We start from the raw sequence: 27114 nt of genomic DNA, 5'->3' as shown, positions 1-27114 counted from the left end.
TGACACATCAAGACTTTGTCCAAAAACAAAGAAAGTGATGGAAGAAGAATAAGATTTGTCCATCACCATCATAAGATCTAGCCTCCCATCAACAAGACAAACATTGGATTCTTTCATATGTGCTTACATCCACACGACAACACATGCAAAATGGTCCCTTAATACTGAATCTAATTGACCATAAAACAACTCTTCTTAGATTTAAAACCTTAATGCAAAGATAACTAAACACATGGAAAACACAGCATCTACTTCACTAATTTGTCTGGAAAAAAGATGGTAACTCGATCTGAAATCACTGTATCAACATTCATTATTGTTATCAACAAGAAGGGAAAAGAATAGGAGATGGGTGTCTTTGAAGCTTCCCAGAAGAAAAATTGAGTTTCTTCATCTTCTCTTCACACCACAGTAGCTGCTCTTTACTGATTTTCCCCATTCTCAAAACCCTTGTTGCTAGTTTGATGTCAACGCCTGCAAACAAGAGCTGAACACCTTCCCATGTTTGAGGCCAAGACTTCTTTCTCAGCCCTTTTGTCTTCTTGGATAGCTCCTTCGCTTTCACCCTCTTCTGCAAAAGAGACTCAGATCTTATGAGAAGACACCAAAGAAGCTATATATATACATTTGCTTCTAAGACAAAGCGTTTACCTTATCGATAGATGACTGAACTAGCTGCAAAGGGGTTGTAGAATTCATATTGTTATGGTTCCCAAACAAGTTAGTAGTAACCCCATTTGGTTTCTTCTTATCCATCTTCAAGAAAACGTTGAATGTAAGGATCGAGCTCTCAAGGAGTTTGATGAGATCCTCAGCTAGGACCGTGAAGTCTGTATCTTTCTCCATCTCCTTTTTATCTGTCCCTGAGAGATGTTTCAACTTAAAAGTGTTACTAACTTCGCTTAAGCACAATGTGAGAGATTAGAGAAACCACCTTGAATCTTGGGAGCTTGAAGTAGCTTAGGCATTGCGTTTCTGGCACGAGCGTAAAGCTCAGATCTTGTCCCATGCTCAAACGGTTCGTTCTCAATGTACCTCTGCAGTAAGACCAGGAACTGCTGAAACTGCTGAGCGGTATGGTTGTAGCAAGTCAGCGTTTCGGGCTGGCATGAGATCAAGTGGCTCAGCTGAGTGTACTGACAGTGAAGTGCCTCCCAAGTGAGGCAGAGCTGAGCAACGTACGCTGTCTCAAGATCTTGACAAGGGTCGACCCCCGTCTGCTGCAAAGGGTCCATATCTTCCTCGGGGAGATCCATTTTCTTGAGAGAAAGACATCGAAAAGGCGATGGCAGCTTCTTAGTTGCAGATCTTGGGGATGGAGTTGAAGGACATGAAGCAACTCCAATGCCTAAGAGAGTGAAGAACAAAGTTAATAACTTTTTATGTTAAGAGATCAAAAGCAAAGAAGCTTTTTTTACCAGATTCTTTAAGCTGTTGGGAGGTTAAGCGATCAAAGAAGAGCATACGCTCGCAATACTTTTCATAGACAGCATCGAAGCCTCCCCACCATTGAAGTCCTTCAGCGACAACATCTCTCCACTCATTTGAACACTTGTCTTCTCCTTCTTCATCTTCACCTAGATAAGACTCCTTGTCTTCTTCTTCGTCTTCTTCAGGGATCAAGACCATGAAGCTGTTTCTTCTCAACTCCTTAAGCCTTCTCTTAACCTCATTGGTGATGAAATCATCGTCTTCCTCGTCTTCGTTCTCATCTCCTTTGGTGGAATCAGTCACACAAGGTACTGTGTTGTCACTCCTTGCTTGTTCTTGCTCATCTTTCTCCTTCCTTTGGTTTGGCTTCCTTGACTTGAGAAAGTTTCGAACTTTCAAGAAATCCATTTCGTCAAACACTTTGGTTAAAATCTAAAGATCTAAATTCAGATTTGGTTGCATGAACCACAAACTGGAGGAAAATGCATGAATCTAGGAAGATCTCAGAGAATCATAAACTAGAGAACCAGAGAGACAGACAGAAGATGAAACACTTACAACTACCAAAGTTTTCACGAGATCAACACAAGCCTTTTTTGTATGAAACTTCAGATTCGAATCCTCTACCTAGCAAATGAGAACACTCCCACTCTCTGCCAAACCCTAACAAACAGTCCACTGAAGCTACACTGAGAGAGTGTGATGGAGAAGAAAAAAGGACAAAAAGGTTCAAACTTGAAGTAAGTAGGCAAGCAAAATTGAAAGATGAGAGAGAGAGAGACAAAGACAGGAGATATCAAATGAAAGAGTGAACCACTTGAGGAGAGAGAGAGAAGAAAGCTTTATAATGTCTTTTATTACTCTCAAATCAAGTTTTATATTGAGGAGCACAATTATAATGTGAGAGACTGATTACGAAACAGATCTCATTAGATTCATGATTAACTTTCTGATTTCAAATTCCAAAAAAGCAAAAACTAAACTATATAATGAAAAGATCTTCTTTTGAAAAACCCTTAGCGAGAGGAAGAGGTTCTTTCTTGGGTCAGTTGACCTTTTCTCTTATAGGTCAATAATAGTCTTTTACTTAACCTTAAAATCTACTGTATGTATTTTATTAATATTATTAAGATGAAAATTGTAGTTTGAAAAAAATAATTAAAAAGAGAAAAATGTAATAACTTGGCTCTCACCATAAACCATTGTACTGGCTTTCAAAGTTGAATGAAATGAAATTGTTGCCAAAAAAAAAGGTTATGGTCTTGAGTAGCGAGAGAAATCTATGAAGGGAGAAGGAGGAGGGGCACTAAAACGTGGGGGCAATTGGGTTAAACAGTACAGAGAATATTGTCAGTAAAGCCACAATCTCTAGTTTGGTCACAATCACGTTGCCTTCTCTCTAAATTTACTTCTTTAACCTTTCTTCCTCCCACATCTCTGTTTGTCTACTGGGCTTTTCTTTATTGGGCTTTTCCTATCAACTTTTGTTGTTGTCTATATACTTGATCAATTTGCTAGTCGTCGATTCCATCGAACCTCAATTCCATCGAGCCTTGCTCGAGGAACGCCTATGGTTGATAGGCTTTTCCTGCGCAGCTTAGGTGGAAGGCGCGGGGAGAGGATTGTAGCATAGAAACAAGAAGGTCAGCGTTAGACGAAGGAAGTAGCATCTAATCTAAGAAAGAAATATTTGACAAAACATAAGCATTATAAGCATACATAAAATAGGAAGCCTACACACACCGTAGACCAGTGGGGATATCATTCTTCTTTTTTTTTTATCTCGCAAGTATTCCTAAGAAAAGGGAATTTGTGAATTTTTGAGGGTTTTAAAGGGGTCTAACCGGTTCAAACGTAGTGGTTACGGTTGCGGTGGCGAGAATTTGCAGAAATAAATGATTACGGTTTTTATCGGTTTTAAGAGATTTATACGATTGATTATGCGTTTAGAAATTTGTGCGTTTGCGGAATACTTATGATTGGTTAACTATCAAATGCACCAACGGTTGAATAATAAATTAACAATATTTACATTTTATATAATTATAAAAATATTAAAAATCATAATATTATAATAAATATATAAATTATATTTGTTTTAAATTTTTAAATTTTATAGAAAATATTTTGATTTAAATTTTTATAATATTAATTAAAATATAATGGATATATTTTAGTATTTTTATAATTTTAATTTAAAATTTTTATTAAAAACTTTATTTTTGTATTTATATTGTTTAAAAAAGGTTATTTTTCCACAACCGTCTACAAATGGTAGCTAGAACTAATTTTTTAATTTAGAGGTTTAGAACAGTTTGAAACAGTTTAAAGCCGTTTGAATAATTGTTGTAAAACACCAACAATGGATACCAATCGCAAAAGTTGCGTTTACAGATGGTAACGAAAAAAACAGTCATGATTTTAGCTGATTACGTTTTTTTTGGTAGATATAAAATAGAATTGGTTTGGCTTTGGAACTACTGCAGTTTTCGGTTTGGCCTGGCTTAAAATTAAACCAAAACCGAATCAGGGAGCCTGTGGTCATGGATCCATGTGATTCAGTTCCCTATTTGTCTTGTCTTGTTCCCACATCTCTGTTGTGTGTTTTGTTTCCTCTGCCAGTGCCACGTCGTCTCTTCTGTCTCGCACACTAGTTTCTTTCTTCTCCAGGGACTTCCTCACCTCTGGTAAGTTCTTTATTGGATCGTCGCTAATGGAAACCGATGCTCCTCTTTGCTTTTCTCACTCTGCACCTCGTACCGAGTTTTAATTAAGTTGATTCTCTTTCTCAGTTTGACTTATTTCAAGAGATTCTTTTGGTTACTTTTCTTTCCAGTGAATCAGATTGATACGATCATATCTTTTACGTATGTTTATTTTATTGTGTTAAATCTATAATTAATAAGAATCCATGGGTTTCTTTTTGAAGTATTTTACTCAGAGTTCGATTCTTTTAATCCTTTGTTGTTTGCCATATGCAATTGTCTTACAATCTTATTATGGGAATATATGTGCTTCTGTGTTTGTTACTCTTAATAGGCATTACCAAGTTACTAAATGAGTGCTAATCAGAAACAATGTTGTGTTTTTTATCCCTCTATAGTTACCGAATTTGAATTTTTGGAGACCTCCTCATATTGTAAAACATGTGTTTGTTTCAGGATTGCCAAAATGTCAATGAACCGAAACAAAGACAAGGTTGTCCTAACAATAAAAGATGATAGTCCCTTTAGCTATCTTCAAGAAGATGTCTTGGTAGAGATATTAATCAGAGTTCCAATATCAGACTGGGAACATATCTCCTCCGTTAGAAAGCAGTGGGCTGATTTGTTCCGTGGAGAAGGCTTATGGCAAGCTGCTCTGAACCGGGCGTATCCTCTTGCCAGCAAAACTCAGAGATGGACTGGACCAATACGCCAAGGATCAAGCAAACGGTTGATAATAATAGCTCAAAACTTCAGTCTTAAAATATCTACGTATTAAGTTAGACTCAAGGAACTTAATAGCCTTTTTAGCTTGCAGGAGATTTATGGCTTTATACATCAGCAAAAACATATTAGGTGTGGAGACAGACATAGATGAAATGCTTGGACATATTTACTTATTCTTGAAAGATCAGCTTCAGCTTTCAACTGCTCCTGCTTCAGGGGTCCTGCACGGAACCATGATCGGTAATTAGCTTCTCTATTAGTATGCCATTGACACTGCTTACTGTATCCCAAATGTACTCAAGTTCATTTCTGGTGGCAGACCAATTGATTGTTAGTGGCAAATCAAAAGAAGAAGCTGATGAGCTCGTTACCAAAATCTGGCTGGCTCTTCTCGACAATATAGAGGACACTAAACATACATTTCTTGTTCTGAAATCCATTGCACAAGAATATGATGTAAGAAGCAAACATAAATCCTTTTTGTTTTTTGTAGAGAAAAAACTAAACTGGTTATCTGATTAAATCAATTTGCAGGGGTTTCTTCCGTATCCATATTCAAGACCGATCAAAGTACAATGGAAAGTGTTTGAGAAACTGTTTGTAGACTTCCGCGACTTGTTGTTTGATCACTCAGAGTACTGCGACTTAATAGGAATCGCCAAGAAGAAGTTTCCGACATTACCTCATCTTTGGTTAGGCTTTTAACTAACTTAACCAAACCAAAGAGACATCTTTTGTAAGAAAAAACGTATAAAACACAAATTCTTTATGGTCATGTAACATTCATGTTTACTTTCCAAAAGTAGAAAAGTCAAAACCTTTCAACGACCCTTTTAACGAAATCTCTTCGTTACTAGCTAGCAACAAACCCCAACTTCTTCAAAAAAATGATTCTCACGAAAGTGATAACGTTTCTCGCTCTCTTCGTCCTCTCTATCTCACCGTCCTTGGCGCAGGCCAAAGACGGCGGACACGTGTCGTTACTCGTCTCCGAAACGGGTCTTGACTTAGCCAAAGACTTCCTCATCCACAAGGTGATATCCACGACGCTTCCGCTTCAGCTACCTGAGATCGAGAAGAAGGTTAAGATCCCTTTGATAGGGAAAGTACAGATGGGTCTGACGAATATAAAGATTTACGCGGTTGATGTTCGGTCGTCGAGGGTCGAGACCGGAGGAGATGGAATCGTTTTGAGTGTTTCGGGGGCGACGGCAGATGTGAGCATGGACTGGTCGTATGCTTATAAAGCTTCCTTCTTTCATATTGCTGATCATGGAGTTGCTTCTGTTAAGGTAATAACTGAAATAAAGTTTTGTACTTTATGATATGGGTTTTGTCTTTATCACTTTATGGTCTGAACGTTGTCGGAAACCAAAAGTTAGGTCTTGTTTTTTTTTTTGTATTTGAGATTGTGTTTCATCAGAGGAAATGATGATGATGATTGTGATGATGAATGAAGGTTAAAGGAATGGATTTGAGAACCACTGTCAGTTTGGTTGGTGAAAATGGAAGTCTGAAGATTGCTTCAAGGGATAGTGATTGTAAAGTGAAGAGCATTGGTATTCATATCAATGGTGGTGCTTCTTGGCTATATCAAGGGTAACTGTTATTGAATATCATTTACTATTAGATTAAAGAAACAAAAAAAATTCTTACTTTTTTCTTTGGTTTGGTTTGTTTGTAGGGTGGTTGATGCGTTTGAGAAGAAGATTATTTCAACGGTTGAAGAGACAGTTTCTAATAAGATTTTGGAGAAGATGAAGAAGCTTGATGCTAAGTTGCAATCACTTCCAAAAGAGGGAAAGATTGATGACAATGTTGCAGTGAACCTCACTTTTACAGGAAGCCCAGTGTTGGATGATTCTTCTGTTGAAGTTGGAATCAATGGTTTGTTCATGGCAAATGGCGATGGTGGTAAAAAAGTTTCAGGATCTATATCTCCTTTCTTGACTCCCAGGGTTAAAAGAATGGTGGGAATTTCCATAGAAGAAGAAGTTTTCAACTCTGCAACACTTGTCTACTTCATTGTAAGTTCCAAAAGTTTCCATTAAGATGAGTTTGGTGGAGAAATAAGTTTTTTTTATTTGAATCCAGGCAAAGAGGATGCATGTGGATATCCAGGAAACGAAGAACGGGTCGGCTCTAAGCACATCAGACTGGAAACTCATACTTCCAGAGCTCTACAAACAATATCCAAATGTTAAAATGATGCTTAACATGACGGTAACGTCTCCGCCTGCTGTTAACATCACAAAGAATGGCATTGATGCAATCATTGATCTAGAGATATCAATCGATGTCCAAAACTCTGGAGCTGTCCTGTCCGTAGCACGCATATCAGTGGTATATGCTTATAAAGTTATCCACAGAACAATCTTGAAGAAGTAATAATTTGATCACTAAAAAGACAGAATGTGATTCTTGTGTTGCAGGTTCTGGATGTTGGAGGTACTGCAGAAATAGCAGCGAACAATTTAGCAGGTAGCCTCAGATTAAAAGGTTTCAATGCGACGATGACGTGGAGTAAACTTGGAGATCTTCAAGCAAACTATATTCAGGTAAAGTTGTGTTTTCTTGTAGATATAGATTATACATGACTCTTGCTTGACACTACCAAACTGGGATGTTTCTTGCTCTTTTGTTAGGATGTGGTGTCGACGATTCTTGAATCCTTGTTTCTGCCGTACGTAAACACACGCCTTATGAGAGGTTTCCCTTTGCCGTTTACGCACGGTTTCAAGATCAAAAACACAGAGATTGTCTATGTTGAAAATGGCGTAATGGTCTGCAGTGATGTCGCATTTGGTTAGATATGAACGGCCTCTCAAGTTTATTGATACTTGTGAAGCTGTTGCTATTTCTGTATAAAGCTGCGTTGTAAATTTGTAAGACTTAGCCTGTATATATCATATCTCTCAGGTACTTGTTTGAATTACCTATGTTCTTTGTTACATACATGTTAAAACAACATTTATACATTTTATACAGCTTGTAGATAAAAAATACAATCTATATATAGTTTATACTGTTTGTGTATATGTAAATACAGCCTATATTGTTTATAATTACATTTATATTGTTTGTAATTTATACAATTAAGACACTTACATGTTAAAACAACATTTACATTTATACTGTTTATAATTTTATTAACAACAATAATACTGTTTGTGTATATAAACACAATTTGAAGTCTCTATCCGGCGTAGTTTCTTTTAAAGCTTTTGGGTAGTCTTGGGTTGAAGACAACTCTAGTATAGGATGAGATGATTGTGTGTAATATATTCTTAAACCTTTGATGTTTAATTTCAATTGTCAGATGACAAATAAAGAAAGAAGAAAAATAATTATGTTTATTAAATTGTAATTGGTTTAGAATTATTAAAATTTGTTAATCACATAAAATAATGCTATTTTAATTAAATTTTAATGTGTAAAATCTTAAAAACATTTATTAATTTGAAATAAATGGAGTAAAAAAATCCATTACATCTAATTTGAACTTCATTGTGAGTGTTGTGAATTATTAATAATGGAAACAACGAACGAGTAAGTGAGATGATGATGAAGTCTTTTAGTATTTGATCTTATATATTGTCTACGTATGGAAACGAGAGAAATAGAATCTTGTCTTATTATTATTGATGTTACTGTTGTTCTGAAATCACAAGGAGAGTAACATATTTATAGTGAAATGAAACTAACTACACGTAGCTTTTATGTTTCTTATAGGCCAACACGTGTTATGATGACAAAACCATCAAATAGTCGGTGGAGACTTGGATAATCATCCTTTTACATTTTAACACTCCCCTTTAATTATCCAATTTGAATTACGTAGTGCCTCGCTAAAAACCTAGTCATGAAAAAACCCATTAGGACAAAAACCATGACAAGAGAAAAAGAGTACACTATCTGTAGTCTCCCCCTGAGAATAGTGGATCTAACTTTCTTGTTACAGGTCACGCATATGCCGCATTCCGATACCATAAAAGTGTTTTCGAAATGTTGTAGTCGGAAGAACTTTTGTGAACAAGACAGCCGGATTGTCGCATGACCGTACATACTCGATGATCTTTATTTTTATCGAGCTCCCTTATATACGAGAAAAATCTTGGAGGGATGTGCTTTGTTCTGTCACTCTTAATGTAACCTTCTTTGAGTTGAGCGACGCATGCCGAATCGTCTTAAAATATTTTCATTGGCTTTTTCTCGTTGACTATTTCACTTGATTCTTGTATGTGGTGATTCATTGACCAAGCCACATACATTCTTGACATGCTTCGTAAAACGCAATAGTTTATGCATGATTTGAAGATGTCGCAACTAGAGTTTGTTTCTGGGACCGCCAAGAGATCACAGTTCCACCAGTTGTAAAACCATATCCGGTTTGCGCTCGACTTTATAAATAGCATGTATTTGCAAAACCATACCAAACTCGGAGTTTCTAGGATAAATCAATCCTAAATCAATACGTACCTTGGAGAGAACGGATATGTTCTTGACGCCGTTCTAATTTCCATAAATAGGAAATGAGATGTATCTTGCAAAGACATTAGTCTCTAAACGTATATTTAATCAAATACAACTCGCAAGATATATAAGCTCACATATGCTTTATTACCATTAGCATCTCCAAAGTACTTATTTATATAAGATCTTATCAGGATCTTTTAAACATCTCTTTCAACATCGAGAGATCTATTTGCCATTGAAGTACTCAAAGAAGTCGTTTTATTCATACCAAAGCGTTTCAATAACCTTTTCGTATGGATTGATTGACGCACAATTATTCTTTCTCGGAGATACTCTATCTGGAGCCCAAGACAAAACTTTGTCTTGCCGAGATCTTTCATTTCGAACTCTTCTTTCATATGAGTTCGAGCATCATCAACCTCCTTTTGATTTTCAATTATGTTCAAGTCGTTTACATATACAGCAATGATCACAAAGCCAGATGACGATTTATTTATAGAAACGCATGGACATATCGCATTATTAACATATCCCTTTTTCAAGATATATTCACTTAAGCGATTGTACCACATGCGTCCGGATTACTATAATCCGTAAAGTGATCGCTGTAACTTGACCGAACAAATATCCCTTGATTTTTCTTTCAATGCCCTTGGCATTTTCAATCCCTCAAGGAGTTTCATATATATATATATATATATATATATATATCGTTATCCAACGATCCATACAAATATCCAGTCACAACGTACATGAGATGCATCTTAAGATTTTTAGACGCCGTTAGGCTCTTCAAAAATCTAAACGAAATTGCATCCATTACCAGAGAATACGTTTCCTCAAAAATCAATTCCCGGTCTCTGAGAAAATCTTTGGGCAACTAATCAGGTTTTATATCGTGTTACTTTTCTCACGAATACCCACTTATACCCAACAAGATTTATATTCTCAGGCGTTATGACTATAGGTCCAAAGACATTCCTTTTATTTAGGGAGAATAATACAATTTGAATGGCCTTTTGCCACTCCTCCCAATCATGTCTTCTTTTTTTTTAACATTCCAAAATGGACCTTGGATCGGGATCATCACTTTTATGATCGATCATCTCTTTAGATAGAAAAGGAGAACATTCCATCAACATCTTTTATTTTATAACTTTTCATCAAGGGTGTAGTTGATGGAAATCTCATACTTTTTTGTTCCCTTTTCGTCATCTGGATCATATTTATTTTGTTCATCTTGACGTTTTTCATCTATGCCTTCTTTCAGACATTTTTCAATACCAGGTTCTTTTGGAATCTTTCCACTTATGCCTTCTTTCAGACATCTTATAATATCAGGTTCTTCTGGAACCTTGTAAATTTTCTCAACCAATTTCTTTTGGGAGTTTTTATCTCTAGAACCCGCTAGTCTCCCCCTCTTTAACTGAACCCTAGGTTCATTTATTTTGTTACCATCAGTTTGTTCTTTAGGAACATCAACTCTTGATGGAACATTTCAGCGGGAATATCATGTCGTATCTGTGAATACATTTGGTAACTGGTTTGCCAAATTATGCAAATGCACAATTTTCTGAACTTCCAGCTCTCTTTGATTTGTAGGGGGACCAAAGTGTAACAACGAATGTGTACACCATGTAATTTATTTAGGAATTTCTCAAATTCCTCCCCCTAACGCTGGAAATCATTTTCACTAAAATGGTAATCGGCAAATCGTGCCGTAAACATATCACCAGTTACTGGTTCAAGATACCTTATATACGGCTTGCTCTAACTCTTCTAGAGTTTTATACATTCCCGAGAGCATCTTTAACTCTCCAGGGACTACTAAATATCAAGATGCAACTCAAGTCATTTTTGTCCTGCCAGACATTTCAATATATTGCATCTATTTTAAATTTTCTCCAATGACCTCGGAACAAGCCGTTTTTCATACCTCAAGGTCATCTTTCATTTCATTCTCTGGAGAACTATACCTTGGACTTTTGGTCCAAAAATCTCTCGTTTTTCTAACGAGCTTTATATCGAATTGATGGCCAATCAATTCACTATACCCTCACACATAGAGGTAGATTCATAATCCTTATTTATATAACGCTTTTTATTTTATTGTCGACAATCTATTTTCTCTTTGGTTCCATCTTTTTATCCGTACTGATATGGTTAATCGAGATCTCTTTATCAGCATCGATGATTTATCCAGGTACCTGACTATTATATTAACCATATCAACGGTCTCATCATGAGATTCATCCTCTATTTATATTTATGCTCCTTTTTGAGAACTCTTTGGAACCAAAGTGGTCTATCACGTCTCTAGCGTGCCATAGACTCATATATCGTCCGTTTAAGACACTATTTTCTTATTGGAGCATTTTCAGCTGGAATATAAGATTTCATTATTTCATCAAAATGTCTGGCAGGCATTTTGTAAATGGATTATTCTACTTTTCATTGTAATCCATTTTACATATCTCATTCCATCAGCTTATCATATGCTTCTAGCAAACTTGCGAGCATATTTCTAAGTATCCATATACTTTATCCATCTGGATTGTATATGTCTTTATTACATGCACAATTGCATGTTTACACCCGATCATGGGGATCATTTTACTTGACTTTACTTTATCAAGTTCTTTTTCAAGTGCGAACATAATTTTTCAATGTTCCACTCACTAGGATTCTTTAATTCTCCCCCTCGAGATGATGACACTCCATGTCTAAAATCTCGTACTGAATCCCACTCTAGAACCAATAACATATTCATTTTTCCCATTTGGGATGAATTATGTTTCAAATCTTTTAGAGTGAGATCTTAATTTGGGGTCTGCTTAAAGAAATCACATATTGTGAACTTGTTTGATGATTCATCAACCATGATGGTATTCTTTATTTTCTTGACATGCTATATGTGAAAAAACTTCTGGTTTTTCAACATTTCACAATAATGTCGATAACATTATTGGAGATGGCTATATATCAGTAAACTCCAAGTTTACCACTCATTTATAATTTTGCCATCTTTTTCTTATCCATGTCTTTTAATCGTAAGCTCCTCTAGAGCTAATAGTATCTTTTATAGTAATAGATATTATACTTACTTATTTTGAGAGAGGAGAAATAGTTGTTACCTTTATTAGTCATGTACGATGACCCAATATCTGCCAGATATATCTATCTCCATTCTGAATCTTTAAATCTTATTCAGAAAGATAATTCTCATATCACATCGATTTTATTTTTATTTTCAGGACCAACCAGAAAATCTGAATCATCAAGATGAGTATTCAAGCTATGAAAGATGGTTCGGGCTCATAAGAGACGAAGTTTAATATACTTCCTTTCTCTTTTTCTTTTTGATTCTCTATATAGATCGGCTAAATATTTGGCATACGACAGCTACGTACCCAATTTTCTTTCTAGCCGTATCTATAGCAAACCTTTTATGTTTGCCTTTTATCACCCGACCACTTTCATTTTCGTGGAAGTTCTAATTATTTCGCATGGACGAAATATTCTTCCTCGTCCACTTCCACGACCACGATAGGGGGTTTCAACCGCATCTACACCCTCGTCCTTTTCTAGTAGGACCGACTTGATGGTTTAGTATCATGATTTCATTTTTTTTTTCAGTTTTCAAGGAGGGTTTACATCAACTCCAACTATTTATTGAATCCTTTCTTTCAAGGATTTAATTATTCAAAGATCTTCTAGATTTTTTCTCATGATACATCTCATCTTATAAAGCATCATTAAAGTAGTGTAAATTATCATGGCTTTATCTTTTTCTCATCCGATATAGTTTTCACCTTATTAGATGATTTCTCAAAGCTCATTTTTTCTCAGGTGCATCTTTGCACCCACTGCCCAAGCCTTATAATTATTTCTCGTAATATCAAGGGCATTTATTTTGAGCTTTGTTAAAATTCACTTGATAACATTATTCATAGAATAATATTATAATAAAGACGAGAATTTAAATGTATAAATTAAAAGCATAAAATAAATGCATAAAATAAATTGCAGAAATTTAAATTGCAGAAATTTAAATAGCATAAATAAAATCGGGAGGCTCAGCCTACCACATGATCCGAGGAGTCATAGACTACCATATTGATCATTTTCCAAAATCCGAGGAGACATGGTCTACCATTTTGACTTTTACTTATTTCAAGGTCCGAGGAGACTTAGTCTACTATTTTTGACATTTTCTTTTTATTTACGAAGGTAAAACCTTTCACGTAATTTTTTTTTTTTAAATCACGGAGGCAATGCCTACCACGTGTTTTTCTGATCGTGAAGGCATACGGGAAAGGCATCGCCTATCATCCCGGAAAATAGACGGAGAAGGTCCAACCTCTCACTCTGAAACAATAATAAAATTTAAATAAATTAAGTATATTGAAACACATAAATTTAAACATTACCTCGATTGGTTTAAGAACTTTCAGATTGATAAACCACAGCTGGTCAGAGCTTCGTGCTGATAACGTGTTGTGAATTATTAATAATGAAAACAACGAACGAGTAAGTGAGATGATGATGAAGCCTTTTAGTATTTGATCTTATATATTGTCTACGTATGCAAACGAGAGAAATAGAATCTTGTCTTATTATTATTGATGTTATTCTTGTCTTCAAAATAATGCAAATTGAACTCTTTCACGAGAAAAACCTCTTTTCTCTCTAGCTTCTCATTTTCCGTGCAAACCCTAAACCTCAGCTTCCTTACCGCCGCCATGGCTGGAGATCCTTACCTCCGGCCACCGCCGCACCCACCCTGCCCACCTACCCCGCCCGTCCCTGACCCATCCTCCTTTCCTCCCCTCCCTGCCTCCCCCATTTCCCCCCCTTTTGCTCCCATGTCTTTTTCAACTCACCACTCTCCTTGGAACCTTCCTCTTGTGAATGCTCCAGGATTTGGCTCCTCTGCTCTTGTTTCTGGTACCCCCATTACTCTCCAGCTGGCAACAGCTGAAGGAGATTCAAACATTACTCATGTATCTACTGAACATGCAGTTCCTACTAATCCAGTTGTAAGTAGCGACCTAGGGATTCCAGCTCCCACTTTGAATTCCTCGAGTCCTCTACTCAGAATTACTGACCCTTTTCCTCAATCTCAGCCTCAACAAAACACTATTGCTGGTGCCTCCCTAAACACTGCAGCCCCATCCATCGTCCCAGCTCCAACCGCCCCCACCTCTTCTTCATCCAAAAACCCTGGAAACCAACCTTTCAAACCTCCTCCTGCAAACTGGGCAAAGAATCTCCAACAATCAACAGACATATCCCTAAAAAAGATTGCTAACCCTTGTTTCTCTGCTGAGGAAAAGCCAAGGATAAAAATTCCAGATTCGGTGTTCCAAAAAGGAGCAGATCTACACCAAGACTTCATCATAGGAGTTTTCTTAGGGAAAACCCCTGCCTTTGCTCAAATCCAGAGTGTCCTAACTCATATTTGGGGCCGTGGTATGAAACTTGAGATCCACCTACGACCAGAGACAAGATCTATGTTAGTAAGAATTCCCAACTCAACAATAAGAAAGAAAATTGTGGAGCAGGAATTCTCGCACATAGGGAATGTACTTTTCTATGTTGCTCAATGGTCTGCTACAGTCGCGCTCCAGCCTCCTACGTTCACTTAAATCCTGTTATGGGCTCACTTTAGAGGAATCCCTTTTGACTTATATACTCAAGAAGGCCTCAGCAGAGTTGGTGACCTTCTAGGATTCCCAATAGAAGTAGATGAATTTACTAGGAGGATGGTCAACATTAATGTAGCGCACATTAAATGTAAAGTCAATTGCACCAAACCTCTTCCAAGGAGTGCAGAAATTGAAAGAGATAATGGTGAAATAGTTACTGTGGACATTGACTACCCATGGACCCCTCCTATTTGTCCCTGCTGCAATGAAGTGGGTCATCTGGAGACTCACTGCCCCTCTGCTAAATGGAAACCTTCTAAGAATGTGCCTGCTAAGGATAAACCTTCAAAGGCCGCTCCCTCGCCTGCTGTTCCGGTTCCAGCTGCTCCGTCTCCACCAACTGACTGCAGCCTGGTTACACCAGTTCTCCCTCCCGGCCCATCTCAGACAGACTCAATGGCTTGGGAACCCTCGGTTACTACTTCTGAGGCTCAGGCTCTCCCTACTGCCTCTCAGGAGGTTTCCCCCAATGTAGTAGACCTTTCTACTGATTCTGGTCCCTCAGTTCTCCCCGGCGGCCCCTCTCCTTCTTTACCTCCCATTATCCCTCACCACCCTTTCCTCCCTACGCCGGTCTCTGTCGATGGAATTTTATTAACTCCGCCGTCGTCACCTCCCTCACCCCCGGCCGCTGTGTTTTCCCAGGCCTCTTCTGAAAATTCTTATTCACCTCCCAGCAAAATAACCCATCTTCTTGCCCTCCCCGCTGTCCATCATTCCCGCCCCATCAACACAAAATTTTTTAAAAAACCACCCTCCCCTTCTCATTCCCTCCCACCCTCTAAATCCATCTTGTCTCTTAACCCGTTTGCCTGCCTTGCGCTCCAATCCTCTACCCCATCTACCGTCACTGAATCAGCCCCTTCTCTTGATCCTCCGCCCCTTTCACCTCCTTCCTTCACCTCCATTACCCCCGCAGTGGGTTCTTTCCTATCAGAAGGAGAGACCCACAACCTATAAAATTTTAATATGTTAGAAAACATATTTTTTTGGAATGTCAGAGGTATTAATGAATCTGCTAAACATTCAAACTTTCGGAGGTGGATAGCTACTCACCATATTAGTTTAGGCGCCCTTTTAGAAACCCATATTAAAGAACCATCCCTCAGCCCAATCATGAACCTCCTATGCCCGTCTTGGTCTTACTGCTCAAATCATCTCGCTGACCCTGACGGAAGGATCATTCTAATCTGGAAGCACCCTCTCACTATCTCGATTGCACACCAGTCTAGGCAATCTATGACCTGTCAGGTTGTCTGCCCCACTGCCCCTTCCTTCTACTTCACAGCAGTCTATGCAGGCAACACTGTCGAAGAACGAAGCGAGCTGTGGGTAGAGCTCCTAGACCTCCATGCTACTCTCAACTTAGGCTCTTACCCCTGGCTTGTTGGAGGTGATTTTAACGAAATAAGGCATCCAACTGAGCACTCAGCGCCTTCCTCAGCGCAAATTACCAACCCCATGATCGATTTCTACTCTTGTCTTCATCAGTTGGAAATCCAAGACCTGAGATATCATGGAGAGAAATTCACCTGGTCAAACAAACAGCCAGACACTCCCATAGCCAAGAAGTTGGATCGTGCCCTAATAAATGAACATTGGTTAAACTCATACCCTCGTAGCCTCGCGCTGTTCCTTGCCCCCGAGATTTTGGATCACACGCCTTGCTATATTGAACCAGACCGCCCCCGTCCCCAAGCTGGAACTAAACCCTTCAAGTTCTTCAACTACCTCACCCTTCACCCTGACTTCCTTAAACTGGTTGCTGAAACCTGGGTTTGCACTGAAATCGAGAATCACTCATTATCTCAATTGAGTGTTAAGCAAAAAGAGCTAAAGAGTGTTTTAAAAACACTAAACAAAGAGAAATTCTCAGATATTCAAAAAAGGGTTTCACATACTAACTGTTTGTTCATGGATGCGCAGGTACTCTCCCTCCGCCACCCCAACTCAGCTAACTTTTCTGCAGAGAGAGCCCTCCTAGAGAAACTTCAGTTCCTGAAAAAGATTGAAGAAGAATACTATAAGCAATTGTCCAGAATCAATTGGCTGAAATGTGGTGATCAGAACACTAGCTACTTTCACAAGGTTGCTAAAGCTAGGAAGGCCTTCAACTCTATCATCATCCTTATTAGTATTTCTGGCATTGAAGTAACCTCACCTGAAGATATTGGTAATCTCGCGGTGGCACACTTCTTGAACATTCTTGGCCCGCCTACTCCACAAACGACTCCCTTATGATCTCTTCCGTAGCTGACATGATCCGTACAGACCGCTTCTCATGCTCTCAAGCCCAAGGCGCTCTCCTCTCTCGGATGCCTACCCCTGAAGACATCACCAAAACAATGTTTAAACTTAACAAGAATAAAAGTCCAGGTCCTGATGGGTTCACTTCCGGTTTCTACACGGCAGCTTGGGAGATTCTTGGCCAAGAAGTCATAAACTCCATAATCTCATTCTTTAAAACCTCTACCCTCTCCACTTCTACAAACTCTACCATTCTCACCCTGATACCCAAATTCCCTGGAGCTACTATCATTAAAGATTACAGACCTATTTCCTGCTGCAACACCCTATACAAAGTAATCTCTAAAATCCTAGTGAACCGACTAAAACCCCTTCTCCCCTCCATCATCCTACCCAACCAAACAGCTTTCATTAAAGGCAGGCTCCTACTGGAAAATTGTCTCCTTGCTTCTGAACTAGTATCTGGGTATCATAGACAGCAAGTTGAGAAGAAGCTTACCCTAAAAATCGACATAGCTAAAGCGTTTGATACCGTTAGATGGGACTTCCTTCTGGCTTGCCTTCAGTCTCTCAATCTCCCCCAGGACTTTACCCAGTGGCTCGCTGCCTGTTTCACCTCCCCGTCTTTCTCTGTTGGCATAAATGGTAGACTTCACGGCTATTTCAAAGGAACTAGAGGGTTGCGTCAAGGTGATCCGATGTCCCCGTACTTGTTTGGCCTGGTTATGAACATATTATCTCACAAGTTAAATGAGGCAGCACAATCCGGAAGATTTGGGTTTCATCCAAGATGTCAAGAATCCGGACTCACTCACCTGTGCTTCGCTGATGACATCCTTGTCTTCACGGATGGCTCGCTAAACTCCGTACGGATGATACTTCAGGTCCTAGAGGAATCCAAGGCCTTCTCTGGCCTCTCGATCAGCATTGAAAAATCATGTTTCTTCTCTAGTGGCTTGACTGAAGCGGAAGTTGATGAGATCACTGGAACTTGTGGCATTCCAGCAGGCTCTTTCCCTATAAGGTATCTAGGACTGCCCCTGAACACGAGGAAGCTCTCAATCGCTAACTGTGAACCCCTACTGCACCAAATCAAATCAAAAATCAATTCTTGGACAACAAAGTATCTATCATTTGCTGGGAGGCAAGTATTAATTTCTACGGTCATAGGAGGCATCACAAACTTTTGGAGCGGAGCGTTTATCTTACCTAAAGAATGCATCAACCTCATTGATAAAATGTGCAATGCCTTCTTGTGGAAGGGTACTCTTGAAGGGAAATATGTTGCACGTGTAGCCTGGGAAAAAGTCTCAACCCCCAAGGAAATCGGAGGGCTCGGACTCAGAAACCTTATGTTGTGGAATAGAACCTGTACAATCAAACTCCTCTGGCTTCTTTTGTTCCGACCGGAATCAGTATGGACGGCTTGGATGCAAGATAACGTTATTAAAGATGAGAGTTTTTGGATGCTCAAACCGCGTCAAAACCATACCTGGATCTTTAAAAAGATACTTGAAGAGAGACAAACGGTTATAAAATGGATCAGGATCGAACCCGGCAATGGATCAAACATAAACTTCTGGCTTGATCCATGGACCCAGTTCGGCCAGCTCATCTCTTTCATTGGCCCTCAAGGGCCTCGTCAATCTGGCATTCCCTTAGCTTCCACAGTCACAGACCTTTGGATCAATGGAGAGTGGTCATTCCGCCATGCTCGGTCTCCTCAGATGGAAGAGCTTCTAATACATCTAACCACCGTGCGACTTACTGACCAGCCGAGCAATATTCAATGGGTTATGGATGGTGCACCCAAGCTGACCTTCTCCTCGTCTGCTGTCTACAACTCCTTCTTTGAGCAATCACAAATTGTTCCTTGGCACCCACTTATTTGGATCAAGAAAGGTATTCCAAAACATAACTCTCTAGCGTGGCTGATGTTGCTTAACAGGAGCCCTACACGTGATCGTCTCCTGGCATGGGGCTTACAAACAGACTCATCCTGTCTTCTATGTAACCTCTCCAATGAATCAAGGAACCACCTCTACTTTGAATGTCCATTCTCGAGCGCCATCTGGACTTACTACGCTATCAGGCTTCAGATTATCCATACTACCAACTCGTGGGGTGATGTAGCTCACTCTCTCCTGTCTCTGACCGGTTCAAAGCAAAAAATCTATCTTTCAATTCTCTCCTGGCAAGCAACAGTCTATGAAGTGTGGTGGGAAAGAAATGAAAGACTTCACAGAGGAAAATCTAGAACAGTGGACATGATCTGGAAGAAAATCAACAGCTTAATCAGGAACAAAATCTCATCTCTCAGACCGGAAAGTAACCGCAGGGCGAGCTCTCTCTTACAGCTATGGTTTTCCACTTCTGATGGCCCCCATTAGATCCTAACTAGGGTTTCTAAGCTTCTCGTTTCTCCTTCTCGTTACTCTTCGGGAGTGGTCCGTGTGGGCTTCATCAAATTTTCTTTTTTTTACTGAGCTTTCTATTTTCTTTTATTTCTTGGGCTGGTTAAGGTTAGTTCTTTAATGAGTTTCTATTTATCTGCGGGGGTTTGTAGTTATTAACCACTAGGATTGTTTTCTAAAGTAGGCTATTGTAACCACTTTTGCTACTCTTTTAAATTTATGCAAGAAAATGTTCAAAAAAAAAAAAAACATATTTATAGTGAAATGAAACTAACTACACATAGCTTTTATGTTTTTGATAGGCCAACACGTGTTATGATGACAAAACCATCAAATAGTCGGTGGAGACTTGGATAATCATCCTTTTACATTTTAACAGTGAGAAGGTAATTTGCTTTACAACAATCTTATCAGTTATGGGCCTATTTTGTATATATGGGCCCAAGTACATATCTTTTGGAGAAAATCTATTTATTGATTTATTTCTTAAAAATAAAGTTAACTTTATAATCTCTCTAGAGAAAAAAAGAAGTCATCATCAACTTTCTCTCTCTAACAAAAACCACCGGCCTCTCCTTGGTGTCATTGGGTATCATCAACTCGTTACAACAACTCACCGAGTCATACAACTGTACCCGCCAACTCCTTTTCAAATTTTTGAAACCAATCTAGGGTTTCTCTCAATGGATGTGGGTGTGGCGGCTAGTAACGGAGGAGAACCAATGTCTCCTCCTCCTCCTGCGAAAAAGCGACGCTTTGGCGAAGATATGAACAGAGTGGCGGAGATTGTGCTGGTGTTATCGGCGTTAGGGAGGATGAGAGGAGGGAAAGCCCCGACGGAGATGGAACTCGAGCTGATGGTTGAAGCTAGGTCGAAACTAGCGGAGATGTGCCAAGAGTTTACTCCTAATGATATCATCGGTGGCGATGATGTTAGAGCTGTGATTGAAGATATGGGTTTGAATGGTAAAGACCAGAGATTAGGATTCCGAGCTCGTAAGATCACTATCTCCGAGAAGCTGTCTCTTGGCAAAAGAAAGGTTGGAACTTTGTTTAGTTTCTTGCAAGAGAGGATGTGATTTTTCTTTGTGGCCTTTTGATTTAAACTTTTTTACTACAGATGGAAGAAGCAAAACAGTTTCCGACACCTAAGACAATCAATGGTGTTGCATCTCCAGGTCTTGGTATGGCTATTGCATATTGTACGCTTTTTAACCAAACCATCGAGCTCCATCTTTAGGCATCGTTAATCTTTCTTTGCCCTTTGTTTCTGCAGGAAAGAATGCTTCTGTGGCTAATAAGTGGATTGGTAGTGTTAATCCAGCTGGGAGCTATCTCAGGCCTAAGATGATGCTTAATGGTGCTGCTTCTCAGGGCACTGGTAAGTCCTCTTTGTTTTCAGTAGATGCAGTTGTAGTGATAAGAAACTGATAGCCTTTTGACTAGGAGAATGGAGAATAGCGTATTCTGGTTGGTTAGTTAAATAGCCATATATCCTGATGCTATCATTAGGTTCTTAGCCCTGTAGCTGTAACTATCCTCTCTGCTCAGAAATTAGAATACTTTTTTTTTTAATGCGATCACTTTTTTGCCTTAAAGTTTCCAAAGCTTAACATGACTCGTGAGAAATGATGAATAGTGCTCCTGTTTTCTGTCTTGAGTTTCTCAATTTTTTTTTCTCAAATTTTACTTGTTCCTGTGTTCCAGCAAATTCTTCTGCAAATTACTATGCTGGATCCTGGTCTACCCAACCTCAATCAACCATATCATTCGGTACTGCACCAAGTAAGAAGGTGCCTATTCAAAGCTCTGCCAGGGTACCAGATCCAAGCTTTAGGCCATTCATGTCTCAAACTCCGCACGGTACATTCCCGGGCACAAATCAGCCGATGCAGGGAGTCCATTACGGTCAGACTTATTCGTTTCAGAACAACCATAGTGACATCGCTAAGATAGTCTATAATTTTCTGCATCCACGACGGGTCAAACAGTATCCTTTGTGGAACCCACCTTCCAGAGATTATATGAGCAGAGCAATGACATGCCAGATGTGTGAAGGTACCATCAATGAAGTGGAGACTCTACTGATTTGTGATGCCTGTGAAAATGCATACCACTTGAAATGTCTGCAGGCAAACAATTTGAAAGGAGTTCCAAAGTCTGAATGGCATTGCTCAAAATGTGTGCTTGCATCCAATGGGAAGCCGTTCCCTCCTAAGTATGGCCGTGCTGTAACTACAAAGAAGGTTGGATCAGTAGATACAAAGGTTAATCTACAGAAACCATTTGTGACTACGGGTCCCAGAGTACAGAATCTTCCTGGCTTTGTTTCTGGAGCAGCAACTACATCTCATTCTGTGACTGCTAGTGTGAATGCAAATACAACTGCAAGCGCAGCAAAGACCACAAATACTGGGACACAAGGGTTTAGGGAAAGTCTCGTCGGTTGTACCAATTCTCCAGCACTGGTATCACTTACCAAGACTCCAAATCCTACAGCAATTGTAAGTAAAAGTGTTGTGGTAAACAATGGCTTCGTTTCAAAACCTCTAACACCAGTTGGAACCATGAGCAGCACTTCTCCATTGCCTGTTGGTAACCTGGTCACCGTGAATGCAATCTCAAATGCTACTTCGAGTACACCAGTAACTTCTAGCCTTGTAGCAGAAGCACCATCAGTTACCAAAAATGGAGACGGTAACTCAAGCGCCTCTGGTACGACTGACCATTCTATGCTAAATACCGAGCTTACGGCACTTGAGGCATTGTCTGTTACTTCCAGTGGCAATTCTCATCCGGAAGTGTTACATTCTGAGACTACAAAAACATCTGAAGATGAAGCTACAGGTCAATCATTGAATGCTGATGATGGTCTACAAGCTCCTCTGGAAAATGTTTCTAGCTGTGAGAATCCATCAGAGTCTACATCTCAGTCGGACTCTCTGAATGATAAAAGAACACCAGAGAACAGGCTAGAACTAGGCAAGGATGCCAGTGAGAAATTTGCGTCTGAACCTTGCCAGAACCACCCAACAGAAACTCCAACTGCAGTTGTATCAGATCAAGACTCGAAGATGACTGCTGAACCATTCATGCCAGAAGATAATTCAGCTTGCCAGCCAGAGGATACAGCGTCTCAGCCTCCTTCAGTGTCATCTTACCCTCATTTACAAACCGAGAAAGAAACATCAAACGCTCAAGATACTGTACAGAATGTCCCAGGAGATTCGCAAGAAGGCAAAGGATTGAATGGTCTAGATGATAGACCTCATGAACAGCCTTCAGATCCTTAGTTTGATAAATGGAATTCGATAAAGGAAGTAAACGCTGCCTAAAATTCTTGAGCAATTAACCAGTAGTTGTTATCTTCTTTCAGCTTTAGTTTTCGATGATAGAATATACATCTCATCTGTTAGGTAAAATCAGGAATGCTCAGAACATTTGGAGCAATGAACTTGCGAAAGCAATAGCAATAATAGACGGTGGTTTTGATATGACATGGGTGTACTTGCATATGCGTTCTAACTCTGTTCTCTAAAGTTTTAGGGAGCAATAGAATCAAGACACAGGGTTACCTTTCAACCTATGAATTAAAGTTATGTATAGTTCAACCGATTTGGATTCATGTGCTTTGTATTCATGTGCTGGGAACTGATTGTCCTCTCACCGAGTCACGACTCCTTCCAAACTTTATCAAATATTTTTATTATAATTCAAAGGTGCACCACCATAAACCAAACAATGCCAAGACTTGATATTGATATTCAATACTTTTGTTTTGTAAGTACTCTTTGTGTCTTAGTGGTGTACAAGTCTTTTAACAATACAAATGTGCTTTTATGCTCGAAAAGGAAGTTCTAGGGCCAAAGGTGAGTGCAAGATTAGGGTTAAAACAGTAAGCACATAGCTAAGACGGGATAATGGTATTAATCATAAGGGTTTTTGAAATTTTTCAAGAGCTCCGGAATGTCATACCCCAACATATCATCAACAGTCTGCAACATTTTTGGCTTTAGCTTCTCAAACTTGTCGAAGTTGTAACCACTTAGCACCTCCCTAAACTGGTCCACGTTTGGGAAATCTCCTTTTGGTAAATGATGCTCTCTTTGTACCTGTTCCCATGTCAAAAACACATTGGTATCAAATTTTTCCCAAAATCAGAAATTTGCATATTGTTAAACTCCTTAGAAATCAGATCAACCTTTCCAAAGACGTCTTCCAAGTTATCCATCAGTTTTTGTTGAGCTTTGGCTTTTCCCATTATGGCTGGCATCTCTTTCTTCAAATGGCTGATGATGTACGCATGTATCTTTGCAGCTCTTGCCCGTTTCACAAACTCATTTATCTGTTATACAGAGAGAACACAGTTAGATTCCATCAAGAGGGGAGGAAGGGAAAGAAGGAAGCTTCACACTCACTCGCCGATCACAAGCTTTCTTTGGAATGTTTTTCAGATCAGAGAGAAGATCTTCTTGCTCCATTTCAAACAATTCTCTCCCAATTGGACCAGTTGAAGCTTCGTTAATGGGTTTATCACTGAACGATCTGTACAACGCAAGCAAAACAAGAACAACAAAACATAAACTTCAGTTTTAAACCGCTATATTGTCAACAAGTTGAAGGAACAGGTCCACTCACCCAATGTAGACACGGGCAACCTCAGGAGTATTGAGAACTTTTCCAAGTGACCACATGAGAGCTCCATACACCCTCATTAGCTATACAAGATACAGAGACAAGGGTGTAACTGTATCAGAACGTGGAAAACAACCAAAGGAGTGTGTGAAAGAAGGAACGAAATAAGAATCGTCAACCTGCTGAGTGTCCACTTGGTCAGCCTTATTCAGAACAACGCGGATCTTGTCATCATGACCACGTAAAGATGAAATAACCCGCTTGAACTCATCGCTTACATCCAGCTTGTGTGGATCGAACAGGAGGAGGATGAGATCGCACTTCGAGGCAAACCATGATGTAACACCTGTGAATTCATATGCTCGTTGAGTCCGTTGCTTCTCCCCTGATAAAACTCCAGGAGTATCGACAAATGTTATGTGCTCCAGCAGCTTCAATAAAGATGAATGGATCGGTAATTATCAGTAAATCAATATGAGAAAAAGTAAAGAACAGTCTCCATGGGGATGCATGAGGTTGACCGTACAGGGTGAGGCATCTGAGAACATTCAAACTTCGACAAAAAGGCAGTCCCAAAACTTGTAAGACCACTGAATGGCATATCTGCTTGAACCGCTACTGTGTTCCCCGGGATACTTCTTTCATCAGGTCCAGACTGTGAAACACAATTAACAGATCGAAATTACCCTTCATGCAAGGCGAAAATGAAATACTCCATCCACCATTGTCAACCATGTAGTAATTTAATGTGTACTATTGAAGACAAAACTCAAATGTTTAGCAGAATATGATGGATCATTCCTCCCACAAGTGAAACCATTGGTAAACTACAAATAAACATACCATGACGACAACAAATCTGTCAGTAGTTGGTTCTGGTCCAATATGAGCTCCTGAAAAAATGATAGTTGCCATTATAAGAAGCTGTTTTATAGCTTAGACTTGACCTGACTTGGTATGTCCTTGTTAAATATCCAAACTATATGAGTCCCAGAAGGAGGAGACATGATAAGGAGGATAACTTGCCTGGATAACTAGATTTAAGCATATGCTTAATGAAAGTTGTTTTCCCTGTGGAGTACTGACCCAGAAGCATTACCATAGGTTTGGCGTCGAAATCACTGTTCGTCTAAGCAAACACACAATTAGTTCAGAGGTCAATATACTTGATAATAATTATCCAGAATTGTTGTTACAAAAAGAACCAAAAAGTAATTCCCAACTTACCAACAAAGGAGATACAAAATCGTTAAACTGATAAGCAACTTCAAGTGGCTTCAGCTTCTGAATGTACAACCTCTTCAGGCCATCGATTATAGATGTTACGGAGGACAGAGAAATCTGAGAACACAACGATATTCAGTTTACACAAACTATAGATATTATTAATTAAAACAGTTATAAGCAGCTAAGGAAAACTCGACTTTAAGTCCACCAATGATATTTTTGAATCCATAATAAAGATTAGGTAAAAACGACAATCACACAAATACAGTATTTACTAGATATGGAAGTAAACTCAAGGCAATAAATGATTGGTGGTTAAATACACTGCTTGGAGCAAAAAAAAAAAGACAAACCTTTTTTGAAGATTGGAAGAGAACCAATGAGCTGTAAGTGATGCATCTGCAGCCGGACTACCTGAACAAAATAAGAATCAAATGAGATATAAAAACCACGAAACTTAAACGGTTCGGTTTCAGTATAACGAGATTCGTTGTACCATTCGGATCACTCGACTTTGGTGAATGTTTCTTCTTCTTCTGCGTCGTTAAATGCACAGTCGTAAGTAACATATATTCAAACTTAAAAGACATGAAATGGAAAATGCAGGCCCAAATACTAACCGCCATTAATACGATGAGACCATCCATAACAGGAGGATTCATATTTTTGAAATCAACTGCAATTAACCATAGACATATCAGAAACTAGAAAACATTATATTAACTAGCCTTAGGAAGCTAATTAATATACACGGACTCACTGAGTATTGATTCCAGTTTTCAATCAACATACCGTCACTATGAAGAACTTCATGCGATATCTCATGACCAGTTTGAGCCAAAGAAACAAGCTATAACATTGAATCCAAGATAACAATTAATCAGATTCACAATCTTACAGAGAGACATGCACATTTAAAATGGGAGGGAGATGCAAACATGAATCTCTCAACCTGCATAGCAACGATAAACTCTTTGAATCCAAGATAGCCTTGTCTCTTTGCATCTGCAATCGCCCAGACCTACCAAAAATTTCACAAGAAGACTAAGAAGAAGCATAAGCTTCACAGTGTAGAAGCTCATCATAGATTCATAGGCATCTTTCTCTATACTCTAAGAAGCAATAGCCACGCAATCAATTATATACAAACCCTAACCTGCTTCAACTCAGGTCGAGGCAGATTCGACATGGAGAAGAACTTGATCGCATCGCTACCAGTAATGCGTCCATCTCCGTCTGCTCATATACACCAAAACAAGAGAAGCTCTTAGCGCGCGATAGATTGAATTAGAGAATCTAAGTTTTGAAGAAGATGACATCAAGTGAGACCTGAATCTGCGAATTCGAACCAGTCCTTGTAGATAATTTGATTCTCCTTGGAGCAAGAGCCAGCTGCGACGGAATCGATCTCCATCTCCGAGATAGGTGTGAATCCAGATTTGCAGAGATTGGGAGTTCAAATGGAGTTTTTGAATACGTGAGATTACGGTTTCTGAGAAAGCGGGTTCTTCGTCTCGACGGCAAGGGAGGGGGGGGGGGGGGAAG

General features: G+C 39.2%; 6 protein-coding genes across 8 annotated transcripts; 4 read left to right on the top strand and 2 right to left on the bottom strand.

Moving 5' to 3' along the window:
* Positions 1-174: 174 nt before the first annotated feature.
* Positions 175-2287, bottom strand: LOC106428815. Of its 2 annotated transcripts, XM_013869567.3 has the most exons (5): positions 1990-2285; positions 1419-1823; positions 935-1348; positions 652-863; positions 175-571 (listed from the first exon to the last, which is right to left on the bottom strand). In XM_013869567.3, the coding sequence occupies exons 2-5, from the start codon at positions 1627-1629 to the stop codon at positions 323-325; spliced, it is 1086 nt and encodes a 361-aa protein (XP_013725021.1). In that variant the 5' UTR covers positions 1630-1823; positions 1990-2285; the 3' UTR covers positions 175-322. The 2 variants fall into 2 exon arrangements, with proteins under 2 accessions (XP_013725021.1, XP_013725020.1); XM_013869566.3 differs by having other exon boundaries at positions 1419-2287.
* A 1617-nt stretch (positions 2288-3904) lies between these two features.
* On the top strand, positions 3905-7900 carry LOC106357509 (putative BPI/LBP family protein At3g20270). Its single transcript, XM_013797170.3, has 11 exons — positions 3905-4118; positions 4593-4865; positions 4954-5102; positions 5182-5318; positions 5397-5559; positions 5724-6154; positions 6322-6461; positions 6547-6889; positions 6957-7205; positions 7295-7420; positions 7508-7900. Exons 2-11 carry the CDS (start codon positions 4603-4605, stop codon positions 7670-7672), a joined length of 2166 nt encoding a protein of 721 aa, XP_013652624.1. The 5' UTR covers positions 3905-4118; positions 4593-4602; the 3' UTR covers positions 7673-7900.
* A 7203-nt stretch (positions 7901-15103) lies between these two features.
* On the top strand, positions 15104-16006 carry LOC106354878 (vegetative cell wall protein gp1-like). Its single transcript, XM_013794922.1, has one exon. The coding sequence runs from the start codon at positions 15104-15106 to the stop codon at positions 16004-16006; it is 903 nt and encodes a 300-aa protein (XP_013650376.1).
* Positions 16007-16162: 156 nt separating this feature from the next.
* LOC106354877 lies at positions 16163-17287 on the top strand. Its single transcript, XM_013794921.1, has 2 exons — positions 16163-16822; positions 16973-17287. The coding sequence occupies exons 1-2, from the start codon at positions 16163-16165 to the stop codon at positions 17285-17287; spliced, it is 975 nt and encodes a 324-aa protein (XP_013650375.1).
* A 2913-nt stretch (positions 17288-20200) lies between these two features.
* Positions 20201-23322, top strand: LOC106357507 (PHD finger protein At3g20280). The gene is made up of 4 exons (XM_013797167.3): positions 20201-20747; positions 20828-20891; positions 20984-21088; positions 21415-23322. The coding sequence occupies exons 1-4, from the start codon at positions 20391-20393 to the stop codon at positions 22998-23000; spliced, it is 2112 nt and encodes a 703-aa protein (XP_013652621.2). The 5' UTR covers positions 20201-20390; the 3' UTR covers positions 23001-23322.
* A 117-nt stretch (positions 23323-23439) lies between these two features.
* LOC106357508 (EH domain-containing protein 1) lies at positions 23440-27085 on the bottom strand. Of its 2 annotated transcripts, XM_048772399.1 has the most exons (16): positions 26899-27084; positions 26726-26805; positions 26522-26590; positions 26362-26419; positions 26190-26245; positions 26066-26105; positions 25919-25983; positions 25570-25683; positions 25369-25471; positions 25186-25235; positions 24869-24997; positions 24522-24773; positions 24346-24425; positions 24126-24252; positions 23909-24052; positions 23440-23819 (listed from the first exon to the last, which is right to left on the bottom strand). In XM_048772399.1, the coding sequence occupies exons 1-16, from the start codon at positions 26981-26983 to the stop codon at positions 23634-23636; spliced, it is 1638 nt and encodes a 545-aa protein (XP_048628356.1). In that variant the 5' UTR covers positions 26984-27084; the 3' UTR covers positions 23440-23633. The 2 variants fall into 2 exon arrangements, with proteins under 2 accessions (XP_048628356.1, XP_048628355.1); XM_048772398.1 differs by having other exon boundaries at positions 26066-26245; positions 26899-27085.
* Between the last annotated feature and the right edge of the window lie 29 nt (positions 27086-27114).

This window comes from Brassica napus, unplaced genomic scaffold, assembly GCF_020379485.1.
Source record: "Brassica napus cultivar Da-Ae unplaced genomic scaffold, Da-Ae ScsIHWf_160;HRSCAF=290, whole genome shotgun sequence".
Lineage (NCBI taxonomy): Eukaryota > Viridiplantae > Streptophyta > Magnoliopsida > Brassicales > Brassicaceae > Brassica > Brassica napus.
This window is presented reverse-complemented; position numbering and strand designations above follow the sequence as displayed.